The 23,161-nt window shown below is 43.0% G+C and overlaps 2 protein-coding genes across 4 annotated transcripts; one reads left to right on the top strand and one right to left on the bottom strand.

Annotated features, from left to right (window-relative positions):
- Positions 1–5,514: 5,514 nt before the first annotated feature.
- On the bottom strand, positions 5,515–14,326 carry LOC132474317 (P2Y purinoceptor 2-like). Of its 3 annotated transcripts, XM_060074932.1 has the most exons (7): positions 13,858–14,324; positions 13,702–13,749; positions 10,460–10,510; positions 8,676–9,027; positions 8,177–8,345; positions 7,632–7,968; positions 5,515–6,125 (listed from the first exon to the last, which is right to left on the bottom strand). In XM_060074932.1, the coding sequence occupies exons 4-7, from the start codon at positions 9,007–9,009 to the stop codon at positions 5,925–5,927; spliced, it is 1,041 nt and encodes a 346-aa protein (XP_059930915.1). In that variant the 5' UTR covers positions 9,010–9,027; positions 10,460–10,510; positions 13,702–13,749; positions 13,858–14,324; the 3' UTR covers positions 5,515–5,924. The 3 variants fall into 3 exon arrangements, with proteins under 3 accessions (XP_059930915.1, XP_059930917.1, XP_059930916.1); XM_060074934.1 differs by having other exon boundaries at positions 7,632–7,965; positions 13,702–14,326; XM_060074933.1 differs by lacking the exon at positions 13,702–13,749.
- A 2,336-nt stretch (positions 14,327–16,662) lies between these two features.
- LOC132474318 (uncharacterized) lies at positions 16,663–19,182 on the top strand. The gene is made up of 4 exons (XM_060074935.1): positions 16,663–16,964; positions 17,921–18,011; positions 18,174–18,265; positions 18,456–19,182. Exons 1-4 carry the CDS (start codon positions 16,817–16,819, stop codon positions 18,833–18,835), a joined length of 711 nt encoding a protein of 236 aa, XP_059930918.1. The 5' UTR covers positions 16,663–16,816; the 3' UTR covers positions 18,836–19,182.
- Positions 19,183–23,161: the final 3,979 nt, after the last annotated feature.

The raw sequence follows: 23,161 nt of genomic DNA, 5'->3' as shown, positions 1-23,161 counted from the left end.
CGTGAGAGAGAGAGAGAGAGAGAGAGAGAGAGAGAGAGAGAGAGAGAGAGAGAGAGAGAGAGAGAGAGAGAGAGAGAGAGAGAGAGAGAGAGAGAGAGAGAGAGAGAGAGAGAGAGAGAGAGAGAGAGAGAGAGAGAGAGAGAGAGAGAGAGAGAGAGAGAGAGAGAGAGAGAGAGTGTCTCTCTCATCCAAAGGGGGAATGCCTCAATATCCAAAGACTGCCATGAATCCCAACGCTCTCCACCTTACCCAGGAGCAGTACAGCCTCCACGACCAGGTACACATCTTCAACACATCTTCAGAGGTCCCAACCTTTACGAAGACGCTAAAGGACGTCAGTCTCAACCGGCAGCCAAACACATCACACAGGACTAGCAGAGCCTCATCTTGATGTCACTGTGTTTAGTTGTCCCTGTTATCTCTGAGACACCACAGCAACCCCTCTACGCAGGTCCCACCCCTGGTACGGCGGAACCGTCTCGTCACATTTACATGAAAATGGAAACCCCAACATGTGTCGGGTCCGAGAGGGGAAATTGAGGTGTGAAATCAAGCCAGGGGTTGAGAGGCGGGTGAGAGGCTATAATGAGACGGGCACATTTGGCTGTGTAAAAACGAACGTTTCTAGCTAACATCGCTGAGCTTAATACATATTCTATATTTTAGTATTTTTTTTGTTTTTATGTTGACCATATAATATTATGTCTCTTAAAGAAGAGGTTTATTTTCATTTCCCTTGTGTCAGTTTATTTCGTCATGGCACAACTTGTTTTGTTTTTCATAAGCACAGACACGAGCAGGCAATACATTCTTCGTACAGCACTATTGCAATCTATTAGCCTGGGAACCAGGCCAATTTCGAGAGCTCGTTAGTTTTTCTCGATTGTATACGAGCAAAAAATTTAACTATGCACACAATTCTGAGAACTTGAAGCTAATTTATCAACTACAAGACTCCAGATTGCTAAACTGTAAGCACAATTCCACTGTTTTCAGACATAGAAATTCTAAATGACATTTTGGCAAAACTTTAAGCACAAATCTCATCACTTGTTTTACCTGGAAACACTGGCCTTCAAAATGCAAATTACCAATAAGTAACTCACTTCTCACCAGTTCAAACTGAACTGGCACTTCAATCATGTGTCAGAGCATAAGAGAGGCCTCAGGTGAGCTCTGCTGTGTTGTAGATATGGTCCTATGACCGGATCAGGATCGGAGGTGGGATACAGACTTACATGTCAATCTGTTTCACCTCATTTATATTCTTCTTTTTATTTTTTGTTGGCCTAAGAAAAGCTTTTTATGCAGTCATTTCCGCTGAACATTTTACTGTATTACAGTAACTGCTGCAGAGGTTCACACTCAGCTACGCCTGGATGGCTGGGAGAGGGAGACTTCATACCCTTGGGTGTTGGATACAATTTTAAGGGGTTACCGACTCCAGTTTCGGCGGCGGCCTCCACCCTTTTCGGGGTTCCATCCGACCACAGTCAAGGACCCAGTCCAGGCAAACATTTTAGCATTTTAGCATTCGTAGTGTTGATCAGCAGAGGGGTTGACAAGTCACCGGACCCATGCAAGTGAAAGGAGCGTTCCACGGCATTGAGAAGACCCGTGTAATAAAGACCTATAATATTTCTGTTTATGGCATAGATTTCTCCTCAGATTAGGCCAATAAACCATTAGGCCAAAAATAAAATCGCTCGATCAAAGGCCCGGCCCGAGGATAGTGGTGGGAAATATCGGCCCGACCCGGCCCGCGGGTCGGGTCGGGCTCGGGCTCGGGCAGAGAATCTAAACACTGACTGGAACTACTTAGCAGGTGTCTGTAGGCCTATATCAGGAGATAATACACACCCTGCAGCCAATCAGAATACGAGTATTCCCCCAGACTGTGGTATAAACAATATTATTCACGAGTTATAATCAACCCCTACACATCAATATTAATGATAACCCATTATTATACGGTATGATTTCTAGATGTCACGTCCGCTCGCGACACTGGACTTGCGAGGCATCGACGCGGACTTCCATTCACATAGCCAAAAACAAGACAATAGATCTATGGCTAGATCAAAACATCAAGACATACAATTCTAAAAAGAACAGATGAAGCAGCTACCCTTTTTTCCTTCGCGGTTTGCCTGAGCAGCGCACCTGCATTTAATATATCCGTGAATTGTCACAATTTCTCAGAATCAAAGGTGAAAGTAGAAACGGGTGGCCTAAAGCTGTCATATTGTTCACAGACAAGTTCAAGTAGAAACGGGTGGCCAAAAGCTGTCATATTGTTAGTTATCACAGACAATTTTTTAAAGGTCCCATGACATGAAAATCTCAATTTATGAGGTTTTCTAACATAAATATGAGTTCCCCTAGCCTGCCTATGGTCCCCCAGTGGCTAAAACTTGCGTTTGGTGTAAAACGAGCACTAGCTGTTCTGCTCGCCTTTGAAAAAACGGAGGCTCAAGCGTATGGCGACACATTAGTGCCATAATTCACTAATGTGATAAAAGATGCATTCGGGCGTATTATATTATTCCACACGCGTAGATATTAACTGCGAGCGCGCAAAAGACCTCTGCGCGCGCGCAAATTACCTCTGCGCGCGCAAAACAGCCTCTCGCGTGCGCAAATTACCTCAACGCGCGCAAAACAGCCTCTCGCGCGTAACAGCCTCTCGCGAAAGATGTTTTTACGCTCGCTCGAATTTAATTTTGGCACTATGGGGGAGGGAACCAAGGCAGGGCGGGCTTTCCTATGATTGGCCGTTTCTGAAGCGCGATATTTGATTGACAGCCCTCCTAAGCCTTCCTCTCATTCAATTCTGAATTGGCTGAAACGATAGTTACGTATTGTAACTCTAGATTCTATGAGTATAGGAACAGCCTTTTAAGGCTATTGCTATTGGGTTATCCCTAGGCGTGAGCCGTAGCACTGAAAAATGTGTAATCCCCGACCACCAACAGCGTGGGCCTCAATTACGTCCGCGTGCGGCGTGCCTCAACGACGTCCGCATTTCGCAGATATAGTCGGGCGCCGGCGGACGTTCTGCTCCCAATAAACAGCTTTTCTTCTGCTATTTAAAGGACAATGAGGCCGACACTTAAAAGGCTGCGCCTATACTCATAGAATCTGGAGTTAAAATACGTAACTATCGTTTCAGCCATTTACTGAACAATTCAGAATTGAATGAGAGGAGGGCTGTCAATCAAATATCGCGCTTCAGAAACGGCCAATCATAGGAAAGCCCGCCCTGCCTTGGTTCCCTCCCCCATAGTGCCAAAATTAAATTCGAGCGAGCGTAAAAACAACCTTTGCGAGAGGCTGTTACGCGCGAGAGGCTGTTTTGCGCGCGCTGAGGTAATTTGCGTGCGCGAGAGGCTGTTTTGCGCGTGCAGAGGTAATTTGCACGCATGCAGAGATCATTTGCGCGCTCGCAGTTAACATCTCCACGCGTGGAATAATATAATACGGCCAAATGCATCTTTTATCACATTAGTGAATTATGGCACTAATGTGTCGCCATACAAGCGCGCTGATTTGGAAATCTGTGCTCATGACGTCATGAGGAATCTCAGCTCCTCCCCTTACTCTGCCTGGCCCGCCCAGAGACGTTGGCCCGCCAATGAGACTCGACCGTGCGATCGCCACATGTGTGTGTGTGAATACACACACTGTAACGCAAGTGTTTCTTGTCGGTTCTTTGACGTGTCTTGTATTTCCACAACGAGACTGTCGTGGGGGTTATCTAAGCCATGGTTGAGAAGGAATTGGGGGAAAGGAACTTTGGTTTGACTCGCTGAAGTACATGAACTGCGACATTCCGCCGGTTGCCTCGAGGCACCATCGCCCGGCAGCGGGCAGCGGGCAGCCGGCAGCGGGCAGCGGGCAGCCGGCAGCGGGCAGCCGGCAGCGGGCAGCCGGCAGGGGGCAGCCGGCAGCGGGCAGCCGGCAGCGGGCAGCGCGCGGTTCAGTCGACTTCAGGTTGATGTGAAAGTGGAAGAACCAGAGACGTCGCAGAACCCCACAAAGTCGTTTGTGATTCATAATATCGTCTGGAGGCGCACACAATATGTTATATGATATAGATATCTATGTATTATATGATATTATTAGATATAGAGCTCCAGGACTGTAACGCAAGTGTTGTACACTTCCTTGTTACTTGGATAACCGTTCTGCTGTTGGTGTGATGGCGCATAACACGTCGGACTCTCGTATCTGGTATTTCTACAACGAGACTCGTATTGGGGGTTATCTCAGCCAAGGTTGAGAATGAATTGGGGGGAAGGAACTTTGGCTTTGACTCCCTCAAGAACATGAACCACGACAAGGAGGAGAAAGGGATCTTTGCCGGGCAGCGCTTATGCACCTCCGGTGGTCCCTCAGCGGGGCTCAAGCGGGAGACATTCGCCGCCAACAATCCCTTTCTCCTCCATGTCATGGTTCATGTTCTTGAGGGAGTCAAAGCCAAAGTTCCTTCCCCCCAATTCATTCTCAACCATGGCTCAGATAACCCCCACGACAGTCTCGTTGTGGAAATACAAGACACGTCAAAGAACCGACAAGAAACACTTGCGTTACAGTGTGTGTATTCACATTGATGTGGACGTTGAAGAACCAGGAACGTCGGAGAACCCAACGCGGTCGTTTGAGATTCATAATATCGGCTCACACAGCTTTTGGCCGTGATAATATATATTATATGATATAGATATCTGTGTAGGCTATATGATAATATTTAGATATAGAGCTCCAGGACTCCCGTGTGTTCTAGAATATTTACAGAACACGGCTAAAGGCTGTGTGCGGCTCGCCATTGCGATACATCCACTGTAAACAGAGCGCATGGTGGCTGCAAGCTGCTCAGGGCCACACCCCCACCCTCCTCCTTGACACGCCCACCGAAACAGCGCATTTGGGGGAAGCTCAATGTGCGACTGGCTCGGAGTGGCTGTAACTCTGCACCACGGCTGAATTTAGGGAACGTCTTTGAATACTGTGTTAGTTGCCCACTAATACCTATATTAAAGAATACATAAAATAGCATGTCATGGGACCTTTAACAATAAATGTTCTGTACGGAGCTCCCGTACAGAGGGAGAACGCTCCCGGACAGAACCTTAGTTTGGAAGTCGTGTTTAGTGACACGACAAATACTCCCAATTGAAATAAATTTGTGCTTTTTGACACGAAAACTTTGAAAATACGTGTCCCTGATCACGTTTCAATAGATTAAATAACGTGACAGTGTCACGTATTTTCGTGAGACCGGGTTGCATGTACAACACAATAATGGCCGGACCGGCGAGACATTCTAGGTTGCGAATGCCAGCAACGCCACAAGTGGGATTTTAAACATAGGTCCTATATAAAACTAAAATAACTTATCGGTTACCTGCATTTTTCATCGCCCCATAGTTCGCCATGTTCGCCTGTTGGGTTAAATTCTCGAGCCGTTTGTTTCCTTTGATTATGTTAAAAAACATATTTTGACCACTTGAAAATAATGAATATTATTTTGAATATTTGTAACATGATTATTCTTGAAACTTCATTTTTGAATTTCTGGTGAATACTAAACAAACACATACAGATGAGTTTGTTTTCAAAGTAAAATAGATTCAATGTAATGAATTAAAAACATTTCCATATACAAAATTCAATGGCTTTTAAAGTTAAAAACATTATGGCAGTGATTTGCATCCATACAGGAGTTTTAGCACTGCTCTAGTAATAGAGCTTTTTCATAGAGGATGAGGCTTTTAGATCGGGTAAAATCTAGAAAAATATCAGTTGATCCAGTTTGCTTTCTTGATTCCAACGCAGAAGCATTCTGTGTTTAGTACAGCAAATGTGTGACACAAAGCAGGTAAGAAAAAACTGAAATAAGAAACCAGTAAATAAAAAGATTATCACAGGGATGTTGTCAACGCTGTGTTTGCACATTTTGGAAGGCCGTTTGCTGCTTTTTTCTGCTTCTTCCCCTTCATGGTTTTACGGAAGTCTTGACCAGCCATGAAGAAGAGGAATGGGTCGATTAGGCTGTTGGCACTGGCCAGCGGCCTGGTCACCTTGTAGGCTATGCTGGACGCCTCCAGCAGTTTACAGGTTATCTGATCCAGAGACACAGACGGAAGATCAAAACAAAACATGCTTGAAGCATTTCATACGAATGAGGAGAGGCATGGCTCTCAGGACAGTGAGAGTTAGTGGCAGGGGGTTGTCAATCACTTATCACCTGTCATCTCGTGGAATGAGTTTTAATTTTTTTGGTTAAACCTGCATTATGTTACTTCTATGCTCCAGCTATTTAAAGATCCCATGGCATGAAAATCTAAAAGAGGAGTATGTTGAATAAGATTTGAGGATTCCGTCCATTGACTTACTTAAATCAAATTTAAAGTATTTGTAAATGAACAAATAAACATTTAAACTTTTTTTAAAACTTATTATTATGAAGATTATGATTTTTTTACAAGCTGTCACGCTGAAGAGTGAGTTCCCCTAGCCTACCTATGCTCCCCCAGTAGCTAGAAATTGTGTTGGGTGTAAAACGAGCACTAGGCATTCTGCTCCGCCTTTGAATAAACGAAGCTCAGACGCGCCGTTTTGAAATTTTCCCCGTATGTCGTCCTAAGGGGACATGCCACCTCCCCTTTCTCTGCCTTGCCAGCCCAGAGAATTTGGCCCACCAATGAGATACGGCCGTGCGCGCGCCGCGCGTGCGCGCGCGCGCGTGCGTGCGTGCGTGCGTGTGTGTGTGTGTGTGTGTGATTACACACACTGTAATGTAAGTGTTGCACACTTCTTTCTTATTTGGATAACCGCTCTTGGTGTTATGGCGCATAACACGTTGGACTCTCGACTCTGGTATTTCCACAACGAGACTCGTAGTGGGGGTTATCTCAGCCATGGTTGAGAAGGAATTTGGGGAAAGGAACTTTGGCTTTGACTCCCTGAAGTACATGAACCACGACATTGAGGAGAAGGGAATTGTTGCCCGCAAATGTCTCCCGCCTGAGCCCCGCTTCCCGCTGCCGAGGGACCACTGCCTTGGCGCTGCCCGCTGCAGGAGGCGGTGGTGCCTAAGCGCTGACCGCTGTGGCGGTGGTCCCTCGGCAGCGAGGCTCCGGCAGGAGACAACCGTGGTCAACAATCCCTTTCTCCTCCATGTCGTGGTTCAGTCCCTGCTCCTTGACCCGCCTCTCTCCTCCTCATTGCATTAAATCTACAGACACCGAAACGGTGCGTTTGGGGAAAGCTCAATGTGCGACTGGCTCGTAGTGGCTGTAATTGTGCACCACGGCTGTGTCTCGCTGTGTACCACTAATATCTATATTAAAGCATCCATAAAGTAGCATGCCATGGGACCTTTAAGCTCATAAAAAAATATCTGAACTCAAAAGTTTCTCAAAAATAAAGTTAATCCATCCAGCAAATGTTTCTCCTAAAATCAATAAATTTTCATCTGAAAATCATATAGCTATATCTGTAGATACAGCTCAAGCCATTAGAGGTTGCCAAAGTGAAAACATTAATATAGATTTAAACTGACACTTTTATCTGATTTCAAACCAATCCTGTGTGTATGGTATTTGAAGGGGGTGTGCATCACTGACCTGCTCTGGGTGCCTATTCCTGAGGTATCTGAAGGAGTAGTACAGGCTCCTAGTGAGGTGGAAGGGCAGGAAGCAGAACATGAACGTCATCAGCACGATGATGATCATCTTCACCGACTTCTGCTTGGTGCGGTGGGCCGCCCGGAGCCCCTGCTGGCCCTCCCCCGATCCCCAGCTGGGCTCCAGCAACTTGCGCACCATCAGGCCGTAGCACACCATCACCAGCATGAAGGGCAGGACGAACATCACCACGGAGATCACGGAGCTGTAGACTAGGAAGTCATCGAAGAGCTCCGGGCCCGTGGTGTCGAAGCACACTAAGCCTTTGCCGTACCTCCTTGTACATGGTTAGATGACAGATGCAGGAATAAGGAATAAAACAACTCATCTGAATCCGGGTAAGACATCTGCATCTGCAGACCTAATAGTAACCTTTTAACATAATAATGTTCCATAATGCTAGGCATTGCCTTTAACTGTGTGTGTGTGTGTGTGTGTGTGTGTGTGTGTGTGTGTGTGTGTGTGTGTATGGATATATTCCTTACCTGGTCCTGGAGAAGTAGAGAACGGGTGCCTGACAGGAGAGCACACAGGCCCACACGCCCACGGACACCAGCTTGGCGCGTTTAACGCTGAGCCAGCTGAGGGAACGGACCGGGTAGCAGATGCCAATGAAGCGATGCAGACTGATGGCAGACAGGAAAAGAATGGAGCCTGTAGGCACAGGTGGGGTGTTAACACTGCAGTAGCATGCATCCAACCTGTTATACCACGTGATGGGACATGATTCGGCTCTGTGCTAATCGTAGAGAGTCTAACATTTAAAATGTGGTAATGGGTCATGTGTTGTACTTTTGGGCCACAATGTTACGAAGTCAAGTTTTCTGAGCACATCTCTGACTCGCACATTTCAACACAGCTCTTCTGTGTTGAATCCGGCACACACGTGGTATTGGTGTAAACTACTCTATCAGTTATATGAGATGTAGTTATTATGCAGTCAACATAATAAAACAACAACAGTTTACTATGCGTACAGCCCACCATAGAGGTTGGCGTAGAAGAGAAAGCGTATGATTTTGCAGACGGGCTCGCCGAAGGGCCAGTCGTTGGCATCGGCGTAGTAGTAGATGAGGAAGGGCAGCGTGAAGATGTACAGGGTGTCGCACACAGTCAGGTTGAGCATGTAGACGGTGGACGGGGTCCAGCGCTTTGTGCGGAACGTGATGACGAATAGCGCCATGGCGTTCAGCGAGAGGCCGAAGAAGAAGACCAAAGAGTAGCTGATGGGCAGCAGCAGGTACTTGAAGTCCTCTTTGAAGCGACATGAGTAGAGGCTGGTCACGTTCAACACAGCAGACTGGTGGCTGAAATTCATCCTGGACACTGGGACCCCCTGTAGTGAGAAAAGTCATCATCACGTTTTTAGCACCTGTGTGTGTGTGTGTGTGTGTGTGTGTGTGTGTGTGTGTGTGTGTGTGTGTGTGTGTGTGTGTGGGTCTGTTAGTGTTAGCATGGGTTAGTGTGTGTGTGTGTGGTTTAGAATTTTTGATCATGTTATGTTTGTTTGTATGATATTGTTAACGTTGTCATACTAATGTGGACAAAAAGGACAAAATAATCCATATCGATCTGTCGTGATACCAGATCTTAAAACACAACTATAACAATGGCACATGGTTGAACAACATTTGAAATCAAAACAAAAGCAGGCTAAACAAACAAACACAGAAGATATTATTGTATATATATTATTATAGTTATTATTATATTATCATAGATATTATTATACACCAAATCATTAGATGGTATTATTATACACCAAATACCGCACCATAGGGGACAGAGCCTTTGCCATCGCCCCTACCCTCTGGAACTCCATCCCCCTGGCCATCCGTAACTCTGATTCACTGCAGTCTTTCAAAAGTCATCTCAAAACACATCTCTTCAACATCACTTACAACACCTGACAAAAAATGTCCACCCTCTCTCTTTCTCACTGTCCTATCTTTCTCTGTATTGTTGTTTTTGGAGTATTTGTATGCATGTATGTACTGTACTGTTCATCTGTATCCTTTTTGTTTTGTGTTTTTTGTAAAGCGTCTTTGGGTACAGAGAAAAGCGCTATATAAAACCTATGTATTATTATTATTATTATTATTATTATTATTATGACTGATGTTCCTGACTTATGAAAAGCAAACAGTTTTTCGTAAAGTATATGCAGCTTGGAGTAAATGGAGAGCCAACACAAGCAGTATGAAGTGTTAAAGAATTGTCTTGCCGCAAATAGAAAAGGAGGGACATGGTATGACTGACTTTTTAGGAATGTCTCCAGTCCTGCCTTTGAGCATGTCTCAAACATGATTATGCGAAATCTTACGGAACTTCAGTGCTCCAAACTCCCATCTCGTTTTGCAGTAGATTTTATGTTACAATAACATTTATGTGATCAACTTTAGGCACGTGTTCTAGGCCTGTAGAGGCTTTGCCAGACATTTCCACTATTGTTAATACTACTGGGTGAGTGTGCGAGTAAACAGGTGGTAATAAATTAACGTGTAGGCTAAGTGTACTATTATACATTTTTAGATCACAACAATATCACCTTACATGTAAATGTAAGGTGATAGTCTTGTGATACTGACAGAACTGTAAACATTACAACCATTACAGTATGTCCTTTTTTGGACTTAAATAAGTTCTCATTCTCTTGTTAGAAAAAAAGAAATCTACCAAATCCTGATCTACCAGTGAATAAAAACTGAGGATAGTGTATAATTTCCAAGCAGACAATATTTTGTTTTCAAAAGGTTGCTGTTACTCACTTCAGTCTATGGCTTGCCTGAATCCCTTCCTCCCTTGCATTGAGTCCTTTACTGTCAAACCAAAATACATGCATGTAACTAGACAAACATTTGAATCTTCACAGTTGAGGACAAACTTAACATGCAAATTTGTAAGCTAGAACTCCCACTGTCTAATGTTGCCCTTTAGGGGCTTCAGATGGTTTGTAACTGTGAGGAAGGGTTACTTGAGCGGTTCGACTGGCTGTGTGTGTGCCTGTCGTGTGTATAAGTCCTTTAAGCTGCAAGGCTGTTTGCTTAACAAAATGTTTGTCCTTGATGTTTGATTTGACTCTTCGCTGTCTATCTATAATCTTGTTTTTCTGGGGAGTCCATAGTATATAACATTTCCCCTCCCCAAACAAATACAATGGTAGTTGTAAATTAATCTCCTTCTGGTACCTAAGTGTGTATTAGGTAAAAAAACAAACCCTGATGACATTCTTATGGGTTATTAACATTAGCGTTCTAACCTCTACATATAAAAACACTTTTTTTTTATAGTTGCCTATTTATGAAACTTTGAGGCTCCTTGTCAAACCAAACTTTACGTTTACATAAAATTCAAACCCAGTGCATTTAAAAAAACAAAGAAGATATGCTCATTTTAATAGGAGCATATAAGCAAAGCTGAATTTAGTACATTAATTCACAAAATAATTGTCTCTCTCATCATAAAAAGCTGGATGTTAAATGAGTCACTGACAAAAACTTATTGTAAATTTGAATTAGTGGTTTAAAGAGCCTTAAGGTGCGGACACACCAAAAGCGTATCCCGCGTACCATGTACGCGCGTAACGCAGCTAAAATGTTGCTTGACCATTTTGTGTCAAAAATGGTCCTACATATGCAGCTACGCGCCTGTGGCTGCGCTGGATTTAGGAGTCCGAGGAAGGAAACCCAAACGCTGCCGTGTCTGGGTGCATGATAGAGTTTGAATCGGGTTAGATTAAATAATCTCGGATATAAATAACAATAATTGGGTTAAATAACTTCACATGGTGTGTCTGGTGTGTTTCCAGCATTCGTAGTGTTGATCGGCAGAGAAATAGTCCGCCAAGACGTTGAGGTTGCTTAGCAACCAGAGACTCTGTCCATGCAAGTGAACGGAGCGTTCACTCTTCGTCATAACTATCAAACCAAACATCCTTCACATTCACCGAGTGAACATTATGAAAGTAAAATGCACATTTCTCGCTAAAAATGTTTCCATAAACGCATTTAATGGCGTAACCAGGGCCGGCCCTGACCAATTTGGCGCCCTAGGCAAGATTTTTCTCTGGCGCCCCCTACCCCGTTGGATCGCACAGTAAATTCGACTACCAATGTTCATAAACTCAGAGAAGCTACAAAGCTTTGTCTTTGAGACTCTTTGATTTTAGATAGAAAATTAAACACACGAAACGTATTACAAACCAAGTAACAAGCAATGAATCACTCATACAATAAGTATGCACAAAATACTGCAAAGAAATGCATGATGTTTACTAAAGGCATGCATAAGCAAAATAATAGATAGAGTTCAGATTCAAATGATTGTAAATACAATTAAATGTAGTATGGTTTATCTAGTTTGGTTCTAACCAGAGATTAAACAAGCACTCAACTGAAGTCTAAAAAAAATACAAAATTAGGGCTGTGCAGAGGTAGACGGGACAGCAGCACCTGATGCTGTGTCACTGGGGGTGGTACTGAAATATTTTAAAAGTGCATCTGAAGGGAGAAGAGAAGTATATGTGACGACTGCATGTTACATTTTAATAAAAAAACAGATGCTTGGTGTGCTATACATGAGACTAATATAGACTAATGAAAATGTGATGAGATTCAATCTACTTTATTGTCATTGCAATGCAATTCAGTCTAACCACAGTGCAAAAAACAGTAAAGTGCAGTGAAATTAATGTATATATAGCCTATGAATGATATGTGAAAGCTAAGGTGTGAAATATTAACATTAAAGGCACCCAGTGCAACTTTATGTACACATTCAATGAAAAATAAACATTCAATTTCTAGTCTTTTTTACACGTAGTAAGTTTCAATAACTCCATACCATTACATATCGACATTCAAGGAGCAAAGATGAGACGTCGTTGTGTGGTGAAAACTGATAGAAAATCGTAAACAACAACAATCGCCGGTGGGGAGAAGCCATTTTTCCATTGACTGGAAGCCTGCTTTATTTATTGTAGGTTACAAAAAATAAAGAAAATGGCGGCATTGTTGTTGTTATCTTTGCTGCTTAAATGTCGGTATGTAATGGTATGGAGTTATTGAAACTTACTACGTGTAAAAAAGACTAGAAATTGAATGTTTATTTTTAAGCCTCGAAAGTTGCACTGGGTGCCTTTAATACACTTTAACTGCACACTCTTGACCCCGCCCCCCTCACAGAGGGCAGGTACAGAGCAACGAGCCAGGCAGGCACCCAGAAAAAAGGCTTCTCCATTATTTAATAGCCTTTGCTATGACTTTATGTTGCTGTGGGCTTAAATAATATTTCGAAATAATAGTAGTAATGGCACTGAAAAAAAAAAGTGTGTATATATATATATATATATATTTTTTTTTTCTCCCCGTTTTTGGCGCCCCCCGCGGATGACGGCGCCCCAAGCATTTGCCTATACTGCCTATGCCTAGGGCCGGCTCTGGGCGTAACTATGTTACTATTTCCACCCAGAATAAAGAAAGATGTCGGCCGTATGCTTCTGTGCAAGGGTCACTACTCTCTGCCAGTGACGTCGGGTCAAGCTCCACGCTGATTGGCTATTGTGGCTAAGTATCACGCGTATGAGCGTAAAAAGTTCAATTTTTTGAACTCCTCGCGTACGCGTGTATATGTACGCGTGTATATGTACGCGCGTATATGGACGCGCGTATATATACGCGCCTCATACGCCCCTAACGTGAGTAAAATGTTGCTTGGTACGCATGATACGCGTGTACGCACCTCATACGCGCGTAAACCAATGCTTCCCTATGGAAAAATTGCAGATTTTATACGCGTGGTACGCGGGTAACGCTTTTGGTGTGTCCGCACCTTTAGGTTAACCCATATGGTTAGCAGCACTTCCGAAGTTGAACAGGTGTATTTAACAAAATTGGGCTGATTTGTATAAACTTAACCTTTAAAATCATTTTAGAGTTGAAACACCAAATTAATAATCTCATCGACAATGTATTTGTGCCGTAGTATTAGTTTTACTTCAATCGTTTCTTACCATTCCTTGTGGCTGACAAGCAGTTGATAATTGCAACATCAAAACATTCTGGAATTTATAGCAAAGAGTATACAGTCCTGTCAGCCATAATGCTCTCCTCTGCAACTGGAACAAAGCTCTGTGCGAGGGTGTTGTACTGGATCTCTGTATAAATACCTGTATGGTTGTTTGAGGCGAGGGAGTGTGTTCTTAATTTCTTACATGCTCCAGAAGCTTTTTATATTAATGATTGGATGGTCCGTAACTTAACCTTGGCTTCGGTGCGCTGGAGGAAGAATGTGCCAGGCTAGTAGACCTACAGTGAGTTGCGAAAGCTGCAAGCACCAACTGTTGATCTGAATAATATCCAAGCAAAGCTCTATGATTGATTGCTGTCCCTCTCGGCATACCAGAGGAATCCGGTATGGACTCGATTCCTCTGGTGCACAAAGAAAAACTAACATTGATTATAAAGCAAAAAATAACAGCAACCTATCACAACACCTTCCATGCAACATCATACACAAACTAGGAGGAGATGTCTAACTGAATATTGTCTAAAGATATCATTTGACAATGAACTAGCTATAAGCTTACCCTGTACACGTGCACACGCACATATATGCACACACACACACACACACACACACACACACACACACACACACACACACACACACACACACACACACACACACACACACACACGTATACAAAGATTGTGATATCATTATTCTTTACAAATTAAGACAAATGAATTTGTCTATTGTGCTATTGGGGAGAGTGCTTGGGGAAAATAAGAATGTGCTGGGAAAATATGGCAGAAGTTGGGTCTGCTTGTGTAACCAGGGGGGTTATGTGGGATAGGGAATACTCAAAGATTTTGATTCAGGACCATTATTTTTTCAACACTTTTTGGACTGAGCATGTTTCTTTTTTTGCTCGCAACTTCTCCACAACTTCATCCACGAGAACTTGTTCAGAAGGAACAGATGAGGCCGGTGTCCATAAACATTGTTGTGCCAGCATGAAGAGATGAGGGTACACATTTTGTGATTGATCTAGTACACCACCTCGGATATTTCCAGAGGTGGATCGGTCATGTACCGCTGAACAGAATAAAGTGTTTCCACATGTCAGAACGACCTCACTTCCTAGATGCTTCCATAATGATGATAAATCAATACGTAATGACTGTCACAGTATGAGATAGGCTACTACGAACCAAACGCAATGCTGTGCATTAAAGTTTTTATGCTTTAAAGGCGCTAGAATTCAGACTCGAAACGAGGCAGTGCCAGTTGTAGTGGCAGTGTGTGGCGCCGCAAACCACTCAGGCGATTCATTCAGAGAAAGAAGCAGTTGCTGTTTCTGACGTCATATGTCACGTGATTTTTCCGTACCAAAGCAACCTTCGAAGCAGTGGTTAAATGGTTAGTGTAGTTAATGGTATGAAGCACGTATCGAAGCTTCAGTGTTGGACTGCCATCACTAGTGTAGAGTATCCGCCAACTACAGAGCAGAGTTCTACACCATGTACAGTATTGGGACCTGCATGGCATGTGGTCGGCTCTACAAAGTCTGCACAGGTTCTTAACTTCGATAATAGGGACTTTAAGCAGCAACGTTTTATGGGAGGCAACGGCATCGGGTTGCCGTAATATAACTCAAGTATCACTTAGCCACTCTCTACTTGCTTGACAAAACACCCATTCCTCCTTATAAACAGACGGACTACTGGAACAGGAGGTGATAACATAAATTCCAGAATGCCATAAGTTGTTCTCGAGGTAGCCCTCCGCTCAACTGTTGCTGCTCCAAGTCCCTAATCTTATGCGTCAGTACATGAAGTGTTGAGGTCATACCTGTATAGACCCGCATGCAAAGTGTGTGGTTAGACTATGATTTCATTTTTTTTTTTTCTGTTTTAGGATATATTGGTACAGGGAAAAGAGGCAAACTGGAAGGAATATATTCCGACAGCTACGACGGGGGGTACTGTGATGACATCTGCCGTCCAAGATCATAGGTACATTTAAGTTGTAAATATGGATACAAATCCCTGACGAGACTAATTGTATGAAGTTGAAGGTCTCAAGATAAATACATCTGCACACCTCTGCTTCTTTCAGATGGTATTCTCCCCCCCCCCCCTTCCCGTCGAGAGGAGTGGAGATATGGCTTGATGACTATTGTTTTCCGAGCCTGTGGGAATACACCTGTGCGATATCGCCACTGCAGGCCACATGAATAAAAATATATATAATAATATACAAATATGTCAGTGTGTGTGCCCGTGTGTGTATCCAAACACATACACTGCAATTCACATACACACATAAAGCTCAGTGTAAATCCATGAAAACATCATGTTTCGATCCCACGGCCAATTGAGGATATATTCATGAACGCGGTAACACATTATATCGATTCTTATAGGCCTACCTTGAATTTTTTAATATTTTACAGATGTTTGTTAAATTATAGAGCAAAGATACCCCTAGTGGAAACGAGGAAAATGTTGCATTATTTATTGTTATTAGTTGTATAGGCAAGGATACAATTCATTGAACATCTGGAAAATCATAAAAAAATAAATCTATTTTCAAGGAATAGGATGAATAACTAATCTGAACACATTCATGAATTCATCCTCAATTCACCATGGGATCTAAACATGCCGTTTTTTTATGGATTTACATTTAGCTGTTCCTCAGTTGTATCAATGTATTGTCTTATTTATTCTGTTTTGTATGAGCAAATAAAATCTCATCAATCATGACTGTCCAAGTTCTTCATTTTCAGTCAATAGAAACTAGAAAATACGGTCTTAATATCTAACTTTAACAATGCCAATCCTTACTTTAACATATGTGAAAATAAAAATATGCATTCATCAGTGCTTTTAGACGTGTTTCCAATGGCTTTGTGAGAGAACGGGCTCCGTTCAATGAAATCAAAGCCAAAACTGATTGAGCACCGTATAGACGGGTTTCTGTGCAACGTCATCGCAGATGTGCGCGCGCAGCCAGGGGGCAGAAAGCGGGACATTTGTCATTTGTTTACCAGCGGAGTCAGCGGAGAACGAAAATGACAAGGAGCTGTTGTGCTGTAAACTGCACGAATCGGCAAAAGGATGGATGGAAACTTTAATATCCCGAGAGGATCTCATCCTTTTGCCAAGAGAAGAAGAAGATTGTGGCTCCAGGCCATTAAAAGGGCGGATTGGGGTCCCGAAGGTCCTAAAGGCGGCGAGAGTCTGTGCAGCGCCCACTTCGTTTCTGGTATGTTTGTCTTTTCCAACATGAGCTGGATAATGAGTAGGACTGCGTGTGATTTTACCATACTTAATGAGGATATATTAGTGTAATTTACTGACTAACTGGCCAACAAATTTGTCCGTCTTCTACTGAGTTTGTAAAGTTTAACGTTGGCTCGCGGTCGTAACCTATAAGTTTAGCTTTTGTTGTTACTGTATTTCCACTGCAGGGTGCGGAACGGATCGGATCGCAAAGGTGCGGGTCGGATCGCGTTTCCACCGCCAAAAGTGGGCGTGACCCGGACTTTGCCGTACCCGTTCCGACCCCATTCTAGGGACTCCTCCGTTGCGGTACCCAAAACGAGACCAGACGCCTGAAAGGGTACCCTGGAATTCTAGCTACACCCCCCCTCCGTTGATTGGTCGACAGAATCGTCACTTCCGGGTGACGCGGGGATAAAAACAAACAAACAGTAGCCTCAAGGTATTATTCTTTACAATTAACATGTTGCGTAAAAAGCTTGCTTGGGCGAACAAGGAGGTGGAGACGTTCGTCTGCATTCTTGCGGAGGAAGACGTTGTTTACGATGTTTACGTAGCTGCCGCGGCGATTGACATCCGGCCTACCACCAAGGGTACTGTCGGCAGTGGAAACGCGACCTCGGAACTGAGCTGGGCTATACTGCCCCCTCCCTACCGCACCTTTGCGATCCGATCCGTTCCGCACCCTGCAGTGGAAATGGGGCATAAGTACCAACATTAGCTGCATGGCTGGTGTAGGTTTCTTGGTTCAGGCTGAAAGTCATACAAGAAAGTGTCTTCACAGTTCACACAGCTAATGTTACAGTGTACGATTTTCTTTAACTCTGAACCCGTAACTTAAATGCTTGTGCTCATTATGACTGAGCTCGTAAATTAGCAAATAGGTTAAAAAAGGTGAAAATAAACAATAAGCATAGCTAATCTCATTCTTTTTCTCAGGGTCACCGTCCATGGATTGTGATAGTCCAGATTTTGTTCCATCCGTTTTTTCACACAGCAGCAACAGAGACATCTCGGGAAAGGTGGCAAGGTCAGTGTCATGTATTTGAAATTTTCTAATTCCTTGGTAGCTTGTTAATTATCTGAGCAAATAAGATATTCTTGTGTGTCTTTCTTTATTATGTTATTGTATTATCTCTTAATGTGTTGATTATTTTGGGTTTTTAACTTAACTCTACTCTGTTTGTCCTAGATATGAAAGAAAGAGAATAAGAGATGAAGATAAGGCCCCTGCTACCTGCCCCACAAGCCAGCCTGAAGCAGATACTGCAGATTCTTCTGAAGGTATGCACAAGTCATACTATTAAGTGTGTGTTTGTGTTGGTTGGTTGGTTGATTGGTTGGTTGGTGGTCAGGTGAGTAGAGTGACAGAGAACCAGACAGATAGTCTGTGTGTTGTGTGTGTGTGTGTGTGTCTGTGTATGAAAGCTGATGTGTTGCACATGAGTTAATTTATCTCCTTTTTGTGTTGTAGATGAATGTAAGTTTGTGTCCAGAAAAGAGATGCACCAACTCAACCTGCAGTACAACCAGCTCCGTGATGATTATGAAGCTCTGAAAAGAGAACTGTATGCCACACAGGAAGAAAATAAACATCTGAAGGAGCAACTGAAGCAGTCCAAGTTTGGGTTTGATTCCATAAAAGACACAAATGCTAAAATATTTTTTTTTACTGGTTTACAATCATTACAAATGGTTATGTGGCTGCTGGATATTGTAAAAAGAAGCACACTTGTGCTTAAGGGTGGGTTAAGTTGGGAGAACCACCTCCTTTTGGTTCTAATGAAAGTAAGACTTGGACTCACCAACAGAGACCTTGCCTACAGATTTGGGCTTCCATTCTCAACTGTATAAAAAATACTAAGAGACTGGATACCCATGTTGTCCTCAATAGTGAAACCTTTGATAATGTGGCCTAGTAAGGATGCAGTGAGAGCAAACATGCCAAAGTGTTTTAAACCCAAATTTAGGAATTGTCGATGTAGACTGTACTGAAATCTTTATAGAAAGAACACACAATCTTAAAGCAAGGGCTGAAACCTGGTCAAATTATAAGCACCAAAACACAATGAAATATCTAATAGGAATCACACCAGCAGGAGCTATATCTTTTTTGTCTAGTGGGTGGGGAGGTCGTGCCTCTGACAAGGTAATAACTTTAGATTCTGCCTTTTTGGGTAAACTTGAGCATGGTGACGAGATCCTTGCTGATAGAGGTTTCCTTGTTAGAGGCGAAGGTTGTGTCGCTTTGCGAATCCAACAGAGCATATACAAGGATTTCTCGTGCTGGTTGGGTTGTTGCTGAAAGCCAAACAGGAATTATTGCCGCTGTTTGCATGTTCGGTTCATGAAATAGCACTCTGTTGGCAGTAGCAGCGGTGAATACCCCTTGGTGTTGTGTTGATTGAGTACTTTCATTGTTCCACTCTTGACTTGGTCTGGGCTTTTCGTTACTTGGATTTCTTTCAGTGCGTGGTTGTGTTTGTTGCTCTTTAGATCGCTCCTCATGCAGACAGGTTGGATGTCGCTTGGAGCACACGTCGCAAACACTCCTACTGTTGCAGCTCTTTGAGTGGTGACCTAACTTCAGACAACCAAAGCACAGATTTTCAGCTTGAATAATTTTGATTCGATCTGAAATTGGTTTATCCCTGAAGTTCCCGCATTTGTGCAAAGTATGTCCGTTCTTCTTACAGAAAAGACACATCATGATGACAAACCTTTCATTCGAACTTGTGGTCAGTGTCTTTGCTCCGACACTGTGTTGTCTTTGGGACTTTTCAGGCTCAGCTTGTTTCAGTGACTGCAGTGAAGTAACAGGGTTACAGGCGATTTTTACTTCCCTTTTCAGAAATTTTACGAACTGGCTGAATGAAGGGAATTGGTTTCTATCCTCTTCTTCATCAACAACCTTCCGGTTCCATCCTGCTGTTAACCAATCCGGTAACTTTGAAAGAATTCTCCTGTTTTCATTACAGTCATTCAATATTTCCAGTGCTTTTATATGGACCATGGCAGCCTCGCAACTTCGTAGAAAATCTACAAACTCTCTGAGTTCAAAGTTGTCTTTAGATCCTATCTTGGGCCATGCTTGTAGCTTGTCTCTGTAAGCCATTGCAACTGTGAATGGGTTTCCATATCGCTCTTCCAGAATCTTCCATGCACTAGCGTAGGCCGACTCAGTTCCAAGTAGGAAATAGCCATCGATTGCTTTCTTAGCTAGTCCACTTACGTACTGACGGAGGTAGTATATTTTCTCCTTATCTTCAATGTTCTTGTGGCCAATAAGTGTTTGAAATGAAAGTTTCCAGTCGTTGTACTTCAGTGGATCTCCGCTGAATATTGAAGGTTCAGGGATGGGAACTCTGTTAGCGCTCAGAGCATCTGCTAGCACCTTGACAAGCTCTGCTGTACTTTCATTTAAGCCGGTACTCGCACTTTGTATGGGAGACTTTTGCATGGACACACGATTTGAAGGTGGAATAACTGGGTTGTCTGCTACCAGTTGCTGTCCCAATGTGTCCATTTGCTCTTCTTCTGCGGCCCTTGGTTGATCATACACCTGCATTCTGGCTCTTGCTGCATTGAGATTCTTGACTGCCTCCAACTTCTGCACTTTTCTCCTCTTTTCTTCCAGAGCTCTAAGAAGAGCTCCATGCTCCTCTTCTAGCTGGGCTTTGATTTTTATTTCCTCTGCCTCTCGCTCTAAGCTGCGCTTAACAATTGCTGCCTGTTCATCAGATATCTTCCTTTTAACTTCTGCTTCTAGACACTGTATTTCCTGCTGTTCCTTTTCTTGTTCTTTTAACACTTTCAGAACAGCTTCGCTTGCGGCAGCCTCTGCAGCAGCTTCTTGGCGTTTTATAGAGGACCTGGAGGAGTTGATTGAGGGAACTTTTAACTCAGTGGTGAAAGAACCTGACTTAGAGGAGCTTGTACCAAAGAGAGAGCCTGCTTCTGGCCATTTGACTTCTTCTGCTTCCTTGGCTTCTCCATCGAGTCGACTTGAGGCTTTGCTTACAATAAAGTTGGAGATCTCTACACACAGATCCACTTTTCTGCGCGTGTCTTGATCCGGAGTTGAGACATTGCGCAGCTCATCATAAATTAGCTGGACATCTGCTGAAAAACCTGCGATATCACCAATGATATCCTTGAGCAACTCTTCAGATAGACGGTCCTTTAATTGTGACAATGACTTCTTGGCTAATTTTGCTTGTGTTTTCCATTTATCATAAGTGTAGTTAAATTTTTGTTGAAGCCCTTTACATTTTTCTTCTTGCATTTCTTTGCCTTTTTCTGTGAGAGATCTGATTCTTGAACTTTGTCTTAGCTTTGGCGCTTCATCATGCTGGGCTTCAGGAAGGCCTACTTCAGGTTTATCTTGGGAGTCTAAGCTATGAACTGTTGACTCACTTGGCTCTGTCATTGGTTAAATCACTTATTTAAGTTGACTCACTTGGCTCTGTCATTGTTTAAATCACTTATTTAAGTTGACTCACTTTTGAAAATAAAGCGTGAATGTAAACATCACTTTAGTTGTGTATATCTTGCCATAAATCAAATAACTTTGGAGGTCACCCTTAAATGCAAACAATATGTAAACCTCTATAAATTACCCAAAGCATCAAATGCAGAATAAAACTTTGATGTAGCTACAACACACTCTTAGTTGAAACACAAAAATTCAATGAGAAATGTAGTTGCCCTTTAACTTTGGCACTTAAATGCTTCCATACAGCATAAGAAAAAACATTCACTTAACACAGCTCTTATTCACAGTAAATAATAACCAAATCCTATACAAAAGCATTAATTTTCTTAGATCACTCTTAACTTAGTGTCAAAATTATTTTTTGCCTTTGCATTGAAGATTTAGCTCTTTTATATCTGCGTATCTCTTCTTTCCTCTGCGCATGTGAACAGCGCGTGCTTGTCACTCATCTGTCAGTTAGAGATGTCCGTTGATCGCGGCTCCGTGTGCCTTAACGGTCCTCATCTGTCAGTTAGAGATGTCCGTTGATCGCGGCTCCGTGTGCCTTAACGGTCCTCATCTGTCAGTTAGAGATGTCCGTTGATCGCGGCTCCGTATCCTTTTCTTGCGCTCCTTCGTTGAACTGCCACTCGCGTCGATGAACAGTCCGAGTTTTCACTGTAATTCCCTCTAACAGCATTCGGTAGACACCAATGGTTTCCTTTGACGGGTTTTATTGTAGCCTTTTACTCCAACTCCACCGTGAAAACTATAGATGAATACATACACAGTACAACAGAAATCACGGCATAAGCTTTACATAAAATCATAAATTACACGGCACACAAAGAGCCAAACAAGCAAAACAAAATACAGGGAAACAACAAAAAACATACCTCGTTGGCTGCATGCTATTTACAGGGACTTTGAAACTAGATTCTTTTCGGCGATGCGTATCACAAGCTGTTCACCTTCTCTCATGCCGCATCTCTAACTGACTAACTGAAACATCAGTTAGTCATTAGTCTAAAACATCAGCCTTACAAGTGACATCATTCAACAAACTATTTGAATACAATTTTAAACCCCAATAACGAACACAATTATTGAATTACTAATATAAACAAAAATGAATTTCCTTATGTCTTATAATATGAAAATAATAATTAAATTACAGAAACCTTTTAATGATGACAGTTACAACGATCGTGCTGCTGATATTGGAAACATCTAAAACAACCGTCAAAACCTGGTAAGTTGAGTGAAATTCACGGACATTTCAGTAAGTGTTTTTATGATTTGTGATGCAATGAAAAACAAAGCGATTTTTCAGTAAAATGACATTTTATTGCAACTGTGTCAGGGAGAACTTACAAGCAATACGGCATCTACATTGATATCAGTTCACTCCGAAGCAGGCTTTTGCCCCCTGGCTGCGCGCGCACATAGTATTGTTTGTACACAAGAAACCCGTCTATATAAACAACACTTCCGGGTTTTGCCGTTGGCTTGTGTCGATGCGTCATCAGTAAGCGGAGGACCCCGAACCGATCTGGCAGCCGGGGACTCTCTAAATCGACGCCACTTCGACCTGGGCGGGACTTTACGTCCTACGTCACTCGCTATGGGTGTGCATGTGTGCGCGTAGCCGTTTGTCTCAGGGATCTGTGCACGAACTCGAGCGTCAGTGTCGTACGCGATGGAGG

Source organism: Gadus macrocephalus, chromosome 16 (assembly GCF_031168955.1).
Source record: "Gadus macrocephalus chromosome 16, ASM3116895v1".
In the NCBI taxonomy this organism is placed as follows: Eukaryota; Metazoa; Chordata; class Actinopteri; order Gadiformes; family Gadidae; genus Gadus; species Gadus macrocephalus.
The sequence above is the reverse complement of the archived record's forward strand: the minus strand, read 5'-3'. Positions and strand labels throughout refer to the sequence as shown.